A 12,281-nucleotide genomic window follows, 5' to 3' on the forward strand; every position below is an offset into this window, starting at 1 on the left:
CTATAAGTCACCAGTGTGCGTCTTACCTGGGATCTGTCTTTTGAATCCTCTGAGACTTTCCAAGATATGTGCCCATTTTGTGTGGGAATTTTCAACCTACTGGTTTTTCTAAAAATCAACTTGAAAGACCTTGCGGCAACCCTTGGGACCCCTTTGTTTGTACCATCAAGCAAGGCAATATGAATAGCCGCTAATAAAGCATGTATCGGTGGGGTCTTAGCAAGACTCGATCCAAGAATTTGGTTGTAAATGTGAGGTCCGGGTTAAAGGTTGTTCCTTTGAACTTTGGCACCTTCTTTGGTGCTTGCTTCAAGTGAAAAACATTTGGTCACTTTGCTAAGTCGTGTCTAGCTGTATTGGGCTTGAACTCTAGGTCGGTAGATGGGGAAAAAGGCTCGTTGGCTACACTTCAAATGGATACTGAATTGACATCAGCAAAATCAAAGTAATTAACATTAATCCTATTTTCTTCATTCAGCCACGCTAAACAAAAATTATGTGTATTCTTGCAAGTGATGATTCCAACCTACGTAGTCTACCCTAGGACCTCTCTTCTTAAGCAAGAAAAGAGTAGCCTATGCTCTTGTACCAATGTAGTAAAATTGTGCTAACATCATTAATTGTAGCGGAATTATATTGACATTAGAGAGCATTTCATTGAGAAGATTCCTATTGAGAGTGCTTGGTTGGACTCTACAACAAGAAACAACATAACTAGTTAGCTTGGCATGAACAATAACTTGAAAGAGAGAGAGGATTTGAGATTGACAACAGTTGAGGACCAAATTTACGGTCCCCCTCCAAAAGGACTTTGTATTACAGATTCTCCCATTAGGAGAGACTAGTATACAATACAATCTTTGTGTTCCTTAAGACCATTTGGTGCCATGAAGATGGAAAGCTTCATGCACCACAATTACGCGTCATGCACACAATAAAACTTGGCTTGGCCTCAATCCCAAGACCTCAAACACCTTCAAAGGTGGAGAGAGCTAACGGGGAGTGAGGATGGAGAAGAAAAAGAAATATTATTCTTATGAGAAATAAGTATTTCTCTCACATTAGTTCACTCATAGCAAAGAGTGTCGTGACGTGCGAAATACGTGTGGTGTGGTGCGTGCATGCGAGAAGGGGAGAGGGAGAGAGTAGGCCATTGTGTGGGTGGACTAGGGCTCAAATGAGCTACTCCTTATTGTTGTATATATGTACAACTAATAAGGTGGTCATTGGACGGGCACCCATAGCTTGGACAGTTGGGCAAGGCACAAATGACTTTATCCCAACAATCTCCCATGTAAAGGCGAATGTGCCAATAAGTGGGTCCTACTAACTAAACTACTAGTAGGTACAAGAGAAATAGGTGAGAGACTCTCTCAACCTATGTCCACTAGCTCGCTTAGACGATCTACATGTAGCTGTATCAGCTCTAGGGATAGGCAAGTGTGTGTACCCATGCTAGAGCCTACATGTAAATCTCACAAGCTACTCTGTATAGTTTGCAAAACTCGACTATGCATCATACTAGTGTCAGTATCGTACGAGTAACAATAGGACGTGTGTGTAGTTGCTTTACTTAAATAATACAGCTTAAAATGAACATTTCAATTCAAAGGACGACTGACTTTAGACAAGTGACAATGATTAGTACAAAAATAACTCAATCTTAGAACTATTTTTGAACATTGCTATAAGAATTCGGTCATCCTAGTGTAGAAGTATAGTGTATGTTTCATGAAATGACAAGAGCTTGGTATGTCAAGAGCAAACATTTGCTTTACGCCAAAAATAATCCAAAAAAAGGGTAGAGTCTTCACCTGCATCCATCCAAACAAGACAACAAGCATGTTAGCCTTGAATTCATTTTACAAGTGTCAATGGACTATATCAATTGTTATCCATGTCCAGCTTACAACATTTTTAGGTTAAATCAAATGTTCAAATTTTTTTTGTAAGGTACAAGGTGTGTATTTTTTCAAAAATCATTATCCTTTTGAATTATGGCAGTAGTTATATGTAACGTTTTTATACAGGCCTATTTTTAATAGACCCTAAATAGATATTAATATACATATCATTCTGATCGAAAGGCCACCCCTTCTGATCCAAGTATCCTATTACTCCCTTTTTTTTAACCCAAATATTTTTGTGCTTATATCTCAGCCTTATAACACCATAAAACTTTTTGCAAGGTTGTCTTGCTCTTTCTTGATGTGGCAAATTAAACACCACATCTAGTTTCAACCAAGTGTACATGGTTTTAAAAAAATCCATCAAGCAGACTGTGTAGCCTATACTTCATCATTAGATACAACTCTAAGAAGAACCATACATTCTTTTTGTTTTGGTTTGGGTATCAAGCTCAGCCAAGCATATCAAGCCAACATAACTCCCTAAAAAATAGAGATTACATCAACAAGCATATACCCGCTAGCCTAAAAAGGCCATAAGTAATTGTTTTATGATCAAAACGCTAGTCAGCAGTACAGTATCCTAAAGACGGTAACATCATTACGTTAGCAACGCATCCCACTACTCGATTCAATGACAACCACACATAGCAAGAAATGACACACATAGTGTGCAAAAACCAACAATCAAAAATTTGTGACAGACTCCTTTTGGGGTGGAAGTATCAAAGAAACCTATTCATTAGTTCAATCTTGCCAACATCAAGGATCTAACCACCCCACTCTTCTCTTACCAACTCAGGAAACATGTTTTTAAGCCCACGTCAAATCATATTGAGCTAATGTCTATCAAAAAATCAATTTATTTACGGAACTTGGTATGACATCTTCGTTTAAGAAAGGCAGAGAAAATGAAAAAAATTGAATGGGCTTGTCTACTACTTGTAGCCAATAAACCCCAAGCCAAACAATCCCAACCATATAGGTAAAAAGTTTTCCTGCAAACCAAGGTATACCATATAAAACCAGACAATGCAACAAAAAAAACAGAACTCAATTTAATCATGTCACAACCCAAGTGAGACTAGATCTTATGCTTGAAATAAATGAGAAGTTCTTGGTAAGCTTATGACCTAAGAAGTACCCCCAATTTCCACCAACTCCATAGCTATACAGCAATCCATCAAGCAGAGGAAGCCCTCAAAAAGAACTCCATTTCACATACACACAGAGTACGCAAAATACAAGGCTAAGTGGGGGGTATAGAGCCTCCCTCACCTTGTTTAAATAGTGGAGCCCCCTCAGTAGCGTTCAACAAGGAGAATCCCTTCCACGTGCGTTCATCAACACGCCAAAATCCCAAGGTTTAATGACGCAGGCAGCAGTCGCCATGTCAACCTCAATGGGAGAGAAGAGGAGTCCTTCACTCACTCGGTGCACATATATAGCAGAGAGAGATTTCTTTGAGAGTGATATGGGGAGTGGGAAGTGCATAGTGCACACACGCCAGTATGATGTGTCTCATAAATGAGCCAGGTCCCCCCTATTTAGGAAGACATTTTTACACGTAGAATTTACCAGGCAAGGCCAAGCGCCTAGTGAAGGGCCCCGTCACATGGGGACTTAGAGTTAAAAACCTCATCTAGTGAAGGGGTTTATCCCACCAAGATTAAGTGGATGCCCTTTAAGGGGAAAAATTTAAGTTGAAGTCAAAAGGGGTCCTGGATTGTTTATGTGTATAGAGTACTTGTCCAACCCATGGGAATTTTTTTGAAAAAATTTCCCAATTCTGTCAGGTAGTGAGACTTAGTTTATAAACTGGTCTTGTTCAAGTGTAGAGCCACAATTATATCAATATTGTGTTTGTGTGTGTGTGTGTGTGTGTGTGTGTGTGTGTGTGTGTGTGTGTGTGTGTGTGTGTGTGTGTGTGTGTGTGTGTGTGTGTGTGTGTGTGTGTGTGTGTGTGTGAGAGAGAGAGAGAGAGAGATATATATATATATATATAATTAATATAAGGGTGCCTTTAAGAGGGAAAACAACTCATACTTAATTTTTTTCAAAGAAGCCACTTTTGAGACCCACAAGCTAATGATGTGGCAAGACTTAATTAAGAGCCACCCCTCAAAAATTGAAAATCTACTGAGTGAGTGACATCCTAAAACCCTCTTCTTTTAGCTCTGTGTTTTAGGTTGATAACCTTAAAAAGAGCTAAAATAGGTTGAAAACGTATTTTAAAAATATAGTAAAGTAAGGGGATTCATTCTTTGTGTCCCTCTTAATGACTACCATTTAACTTTTAATTTCAAAACTTTACATGACCATGCAAAATCCGTGTATTTCTTAATAAAAGGCATTGGCCCCCAATTGTTGCCAAATCAGACCTTAAGTTTGAAAGTCAAGCTGTGAAGTGTGAACTCAGGTTTTAAGAAGAAAGTGTCAAAGTCGACGATGCGGAAGCATAGGGACTAAGGGGAGAAAGCATGAGAGAGAGAAAGAAAGAGAGAGATACTGCGAACCAACCAACCTTGGCAATGAACTTATGATATACAATGGGGGATGAGGGTTTCTTATATAGCAACCTCAGTGAATTGTCCTACCCAGACTTTGACAAATAAGTAAAATAAATACCTAAAAGCCAAACAAAATAATGGGATCACATTGGGTGTTTCACTTGAGATGCCAAAACTCCTCTCTGTAGCTTCCCTCAACTTATAATGGGATCACATTGGGCGTTTCACTTGAGATGCCAAAACTCCTCTCTGTAGCTTCCCTCAACTTTGCTCCTTAGCAGAATGCCATCTTGAGCATCAATTGCCTTTTAGAAAATTTGAATTGTAGACCACATTACATCCAAGAATCCCCATTCGTGGACTGTAAACACATCACGTCCAAAAATAATACTCCAAGATAATGAACTATTGGAACACATCATGTCCATTCGTGGACTGTAAACACATCACGTCCAAAAATAATACTCCAAGATAATGAACTATTGGAACACATCATATCCATGATCTCGACCAACAACAATGGATTGGTGCACTCATCCATAGTGTTTTAGATACATGTGATTGGTTCCCTCCCAGATGCATGTGCATTGAACTCCGCCTTATGGTTCCAAACACCAATAACTTGAACTCCAACACAAGGGTTCAAATTAATTATACAAAGCATTGTTTGCCCCTCTTTGCCACTCACAAGCCTCTCTCTGGCCGAAGCTAGTGGCAACACTTACACTTTGACTAGAAATCTGACATCGAGGCCAATGTGGTCGCCGGCACGTGTGCCATGCCGATCTCCTCTGTCAAATCTTTATTACCGTAATCTTTGTCCAACTTGCCTTTATCCTTGTCTATCTATGAGTTCCTGCTTTGCCTTTGGCTTCAAACTCCCGAGCCAAACAAAGCGTCGAGTCACATTTACAACAATTGTTGTTGTACCTCATGGGTACCAAGACAGCTAACTGAGTACTAATACTGCCATCTGTGTCAAGCTTGCCTTTGCCTCTATCCTCTAGCGAACTCGTGCATTTGCTTTTGGCTTCACTATCTTGAGCCAAACAATTTGTCGGTTTCCTTGAGAATTTTAGTTTGAGCATAGGCCGCTAACTCAATGGTTGATCTACTGTCCATACCATCTGGGTTGTGTTGGTATTGATTCACCCTTGCTGATGAAGACCACCATGGGAACAAGCCACCAAAGCTTTGGAAAATAGTTGTCACTTCAAAGATGTTCACCAGATGCCTAAGCCACTCCGTAGCAAACGGCTCACCCAAAGGCACTTCTTTTCAAACCAAGAAACTCTAAGCCTCTTTGCAGTATGCATTTCAGAATGCACAAGCTCTTCAAGAGGTGCTAGCCCTTTTGAAATTGCGTTTCAATATGCACGTCGGGTTGAAGGGTGCAGTCCCACATCCCTAGCGTCTCAACATGACGTCGCAGTGCCCTTTTTCACAATACCATGCACTGCACATGCGTTTCAAAACGTTGCAGGCAAAGGGGGTGCCACCTTTCAATCATCGCTAGGGGGAATCCTTGTTGTCGTCGATCATGCCAAGCAGAAGCGCCAAGGGATGCTATGCCACTAGTGTTCTAAAACACCATCGCCAAAGCGCTTTCTTGCGAGCATTTCAAAACACCGGATAGCGTCCACCACACTGCGAGAACAACTTTCGGCGCCGCTGTGCCAACGTTTTAGAACGCTGCTTGGAGTATGGAGGTAGTGGACGGCACCGGCAAGGGAGAGTTTGTCTAGCGTTTGAAAACGTAGTTGGAGGAGGGGGCAGGATGATGAGCGCCAGTAGTGGGAATCGGCATTTCTTTTTTCCACGGGTCTTCTCGCGACTTGATCTCCTCTCCGGCCCGCCTTGCTCCACCAAGGCTCTGATACCATGTCAAAGTCGAGGATGCGGAAGCGTAGAGACCCAGGGGAGAAAGCACGAGAGAGAGAGAAAGAAAGAGAGAAATACTGTAAACCAACCAACCTTGGCAATGAACTGATGCTATACAATGGGGACTAAGGGTTGCTTATATAGCAACCTCAATGATTTGCCCTACCCAGAATTTGACAAATAAGTAAAATAAATACCTAAAAGACAAACTAAATAATGGGATCACATTGGGCAGTTCACTTGAGATGCCAAAATTCTAACTGAAAGAACTATTGTAGCTTGAGAGCTTGTGACCATGGAGTTTCCATCTTCTTCTTTCTTAACTACTTTCTATCTACACTTATGATTTATGTGCATGTGTTGTTTACATAGTGTTTGTGTGCAAGCATGGTTGGTATATCCATAATGAAGCATGTATATGTGTGAGAAGCATACAAAGGTGTGTGTATTTGCTCTTTTATGTGTGTACTTGAAGGGACCTATTTAGGTAGGTAACAAGAGATTGCCTATAGGTTGTGTGTGTGTGAGGTTGAGAGTATTGGGTCAAAGAAGTAGAAGAGTTGTCTATCCATGGATCCAATCCATTGAGCTTCTACCCTCATAAAAGTTCTATACATTTCTCCATTTGTACAACTATTCCATGTAGGTATGTTTATAGATATTGTATGTAGGTACCGGACATGAGAGTGAACGTGTGCACAATTTAGAGGCTTAGGTGACGACAAATAGGAGAGCTTTCTATCCATGGCTCCACGCAATAGAGCTTCCGCTTTTATAAATTCCTCTTTCCATCTCTCCCTCTCTCTCAAGCATGTGAGACGTTTCCATGCCTTAGTCAGGTCAATACAGTTTCCATATTGACATTATTGTTTTCATTTAGGTGGTATTCAGCATGTTATGACTTGCACAATTATTGATGAGTACTTTGTAGCTGAAGTTAGTCATAATAATTGTCACAAAACTTAATGACCAAAATCCTAAGGTGCTTGTGCATAGTTTGACATGCACCACAACTACTACTTGTCCATAAACTACATCAGCAATGGGGTGCTTGTCGATAGATATATGATTAATTATGGGGTGTTCCTCGTTGATGTTCCTAATTGGGTGAGATTGCCTGATATGTAATTTTAATGCATCAAGAAACCCATTCAAAATCATCGCGGTCTGAATGTGATGGCTAATTTTGCTATGGCAGAATATCACGAGCTCCGATATGGAATGAAAAAACTGAATGTCCTTGGAATGGATACTTTTGAGCTAACTGCAAAAAGATTTATACACCTCTTTAGGGGCAAAGATGCAAGTGTGCTTGGTTGCATAGATGCAGATTCTGCATGGAGTGGATACCAAAATGTCTACTTCAAATCTTCTAATTGTTGCAGAACTACATTGCTTGATTGGTGCACCCTCAAATCTGAGCTTCTAGACCCACCTCAGAAGTGAGCAATTAACCCCCCCTCCTTCCCTTTGCAGAAGAGGAAACCTTCGAGCCACCTTTTCAACAGGATACACGCTCTCGGGGCCAGCAACGCCTCTGTCTGAACCCACCCTAAACTGAATATGTGGAGAGAAAGCAACGAATTTGTGGAAATAAAACATCCAACTAAAGAACGTGAAAGAAAGATTAATCCAAATGAGAAAAAGCAATCACGTGCTATATTTCTCTTTTATCGTTTCATCTCCTTCATTTTCCATATCCTTGGCCAGCTTCATCACCTTTACAACCATATCCTTGAACGTTTATCTATTTTCCTTTTAAGTTTCCAACTTTTCAGTGTATATTATTTCCTTCCAAGGTTCATTATTCACCTTTGAAGAATTTCATGATAAAAGGGAGATGGAGGCCCCTACTCTCCAACGATTTATATACATATTCATATTTATCTCAATAGGTTGTATACATGTAGATTGAACTACTTTGCCTTACTGTGCAAACGTCGTGAGTTGAGACCATCGTAGAACTGTACCTTTTCCCTCATTTCTGTACCTTTTACCTCATGTCGTAGGTTGTTCTCGAGGCTTCATAGCATCTCTCCTCCAAGCTTTTTGCCAGACTCTTATTTCATGTCCACATTCCAGATAGGATTAAGCTTGGGTTGAGGCCCCTCCCTTCAAAACACACCTGCACATGCACTTAATGAACCCTAACCATCTACTGGCATAAGATTGCGCCCCTCCACCACCTCTACTACAAGCTTCTTAACTCCCAACCAGCTTTTACTCCCTGTCCACTTGGAGCATTCTGATCTAATCAGCCTGCCTTAGTGTCGATCAAACCTCCACATTGACAGAGGTGATCTTCTCTCAGCAAACGTTGGAGCTTCCACTTCAAGTATCAACCATGGGCCCATGCATGGATGTGTCAAGGCTATGCTTTCATGGGAATGTCTGGAGTGTTGCATCCATTACACCCGAGTGACTACCTGCATTGAGCACACAGGTGGGCTGGTCTTCTCTCCTTGCATCCCACAAAAAAAGTCCAGAGCTTGCTTGGCCAGCCCTTGTGGAAATCTTCCCCGATAAGTGCATTCCAAGAGCCTTTGTGTACTAGCGAGACCCTCGTTTCTTATCCATTGAAAACAACCCAGAGTTTCCTTGCCAATACCATGTTGGGCGTATCCTGCAATCAACACGCTCCAAGTGACCACATCCCAGACAGGAAAAACCTTTTTTGCTTATACTAGGGTGCAGCATCCGGCATTCATGTCAACCAAAGCATTGCCAAGCAAGACATGGTTTGGCAACAGCGTGCCCAGATGAGCAATCTTATCAAGAATTCCCTTTGCTCATGTCAACATCTTCAACAATGCCAGAGGCCTTGAAGGTTTGGAATTCTACACAGCAAGCACAGACATAATTAGGCATGACAAATGCTCAGGAGACCTTGACATACTTTGAGAATTGTTTCACCTAATTGCATATCTTGGATGAGTTTGGCTAAAGGGGCTAGCTAGTTTGGAAGTAGGTTGGAGTGAGACGTCTAACTACTGGCTATAGAATTCTCTGTGGCAAATGCATGAGCATATGCATGGAAAAATATGGAGAATAAAGCTAAACTGACCACACTCAGCTGTTCAAACCATTTCAATTTCTCAATTTTTTCCCCCACTGACATACTTCCACCCACATCACAGCATCCGCATAGATGTTAGAAAAATATGGAGAATAAAGCTAAATTGACCACACTCAGCTGCTCAAACCATTTCAATTTTTTCCCCACTGACATGCTTCCACCCACATCACAGCATCCGCATAGATGTTAGACATCAAAACATAGGCAGAAGCCTCTTGACAGTGTGACAGCCTCACATGATTAAAGATCCACTTTCCAAGAGAGACATTGCCATGGGTTTGGCTCGCTCTTAATAAACATAGTAAAGCTGCTATATCCAGTTGCTCTCCCCATTTGGAGCACATGTGTATTCGAGAGAAATCACCAGCTCGTCCAAGGAGATCTACCACACTTGCAAAATATTTGGGATTTACAAACTTGTCCTGCGAACGTAACAAGAACATCATACCTACAGAAACAAGGCCAGCATGATTACACACAGACATCAATGACAAAAAACTGACATCATCAGGCTCAATGTCCGCTTGCTGCATCTCATCAAAAGTTTGCATGCTTGCAATAATGCTACCTTCTCGAGCATGGCCAGCACAGAGTGCATTCCATGACACAACATCAGAATGGCACAAAGTACTAAAGGTAGCTTTTGCATCTTCCATGCTTGCACAATTTCCATATGCATGAATAAGAGTGGTCGACAAGGATGTGTCTGCAGTGCCTCCAGAAACAATTGTGAAGTGAGTTTGTTGACATGTCTCCAAACAACCTGTCTCACTAGAGACACCCAACACGCACTTAAATGTGATGGAATTAAAACTCACTCCAACATCCACCATCCGCTCATATAAAAGCAGCCCTTTTTCCACTTGATCTCCACCAACGTATGCTGAAAGCATGGCATTCCATGTTGCTGTATTCTTATAGAACAACCCATCAAATACAGTCTCCGACTCCAAGATGCTCCCACATTTACTGTACATATCCACAAGGACACTACCCACAAAGGGATCGCAGTGCACACCATGGAGTTTGGCATCAACATGTAATGCTCTCCCAACTTTGAGAGGAGTCTCTTTGACTACAACGCCCTCAACAAATGCGGCCTGTTGCTTCTCTGCAAGTATGGAACATGCTTGACAGGCAACTACAAATGTTATGTTATTGGGCCTCACAGTTGCTTCCTCATGCATCTTGCTATATAACAACAGGGCCTTCTCTGCTTCTTCCTGCTCAACATATGCAGAAAGCATGGCATTCCATGAGACAACATCCCGATGGTACATCTTACAAAAGACGCATTCCGCTTCAGCAAGATCCCCGAACATAGCATACACGGTCACGAGGGCACTACTCACATAGACACTGGTGTGGCCACTCCTCAAGATATCATCATGTAAAGCCCGGGCAATTTCCAGCGACAATGTTCTGGAGGATATTCCATAATTGAAACTAGGCTCTTCCTGCTCCATAAGGGTGCAGCAAGCTTGGATCATGATCGAAAAGGTCCAATCATTTGGAGCAATGCCATGTTCCAGCATTAGCTTAAACATGTGCAAAGCTGTTTGCCCATGACTGTGCTCAACATACACTGCAAGCAAGGTCGTCCAAGAGACAACATCGTGTGTTGTCATCTGAAAAAACACATTCTCGGCTGCTGCGACATGCCCACACTTGCCATACAAGTTCACAAGGACGCTACCCACAAAAGGATGGGAGCTTAAGCCCTTGCACCGGACATCTGAATGAAGGGCCATGCCAACTTGAAACGCATCCACAAAGGGAAGGTGGCGATCAGAAGGGAGCAAGCCTTCTGAGTCTGCCAAGGTGCAGCAGGCCTGGAGGGCAAGCACGCATGTCTTGCTGTCGGCTGGGACGCCCTCTTGCTGCATTTGCCGGAAAAGGAGCAGAACCTTGTAAGGGTGCCCCTGTTTGACAGCAATTGATAACATGCAATTCCATGAGGCCTGTGAGAGGCCACATTTGGCTCGCATCCGTTTGCGTACTCATTCTCAGAGGATGAAAGCTTGTGGTACGATCAAGCTTAGAGCCTAAACATTAGGCTTTCACCGCTATGAAGAGCATAATTTCTCAATCCATATGCTTTAAGAGATTGTAATACAAATGAGAAGCTCCTCAAGGACTTACGATTCTCTCCTGACGTGAACCACACTTGATACACATAATGATAGGCACCACCAAGCACTAAAATTGCCATACATATCTACCAAGCACTGCGAAACATAACATTTAAAGTAAAACGGTTCTTTTGTAAGTAAACCTAAAGAAAAATCCTCTCTTTTTCTTGTCGTTTTCTCTCGATGAATGCAAGGCGTCACGACATCCACCCCCTTTGAACTTGCATAGCTTCTAGTATGTGCCAACATGCTTGAACTTTCCCTTCATATCCAATGCAAACCTCCTTATGGTCACACTGCATCTACACCCACTAGGATCAAATGGGAAACTCAAAAAAATTTCATCAATGCAGTGCATCCATCCAATAGTCCAAAAACATACGTCATTGCAAACCCTGTAAATATCTTGCCATAACTTGTAAGCATGATGAACACCACCACGGTCATATGGTATATAGATCAATTGCCATAGGCTAAACACATAACCCTATCCTCCTAGATCAAATAGCACCAAATACTTAAAGAACATGTTGATCACATCTTTGTAACATCCCGTATAAGCACATGCATCATTACTTGATAGGAGATCATTAAACTGAAGCAAATAGGTAGTCACGCATATCCCTAGCATAAATGATACTAAATTGACATCAGCCTCTCTGGCATGGGAGGTATGAGTGTGCAATAAGAAACCATTGCTATCCATAGCATCTGTATCACTATTGACTACCTGAAAAGTTGTAGGAAAGTCATCTCTGGTAAGCTTGAAATCCTC

At 41.7% G+C, this 12,281-nt stretch overlaps 1 protein-coding gene across 1 annotated transcript; it reads right to left on the reverse strand.

Moving 5' to 3' along the window:
* Positions 1–7,925: 7,925 nt before the first annotated feature.
* Positions 7,926–11,538, reverse strand: LOC147451767 (pentatricopeptide repeat-containing protein At2g40720-like). Its single transcript, XM_086517633.1, has one exon. The coding sequence runs from the start codon at positions 11,360–11,362 to the stop codon at positions 9,506–9,508; it is 1,857 nt and encodes a 618-aa protein (XP_086373759.1). The 5' UTR covers positions 11,363–11,538; the 3' UTR covers positions 7,926–9,505.
* Between the last annotated feature and the right edge of the window lie 743 nt (positions 11,539–12,281).

This window comes from Adiantum capillus-veneris, chromosome 8, assembly GCF_014529385.1.
Source record: "Adiantum capillus-veneris isolate H3 chromosome 8, ASM1452938v2, whole genome shotgun sequence".
Classification (NCBI taxonomy): Eukaryota; Viridiplantae; Streptophyta; class Polypodiopsida; order Polypodiales; family Pteridaceae; genus Adiantum; species Adiantum capillus-veneris.

Excerpts from the sequence above, each read along its gene's own strand:
- LOC147451767 (XM_086517633.1), bottom strand. The coding sequence starts at position 11,362 with ATGCGAGCCAAATGTGGCCTCTCACAGGCCTCATGGAATTGCATGTTA.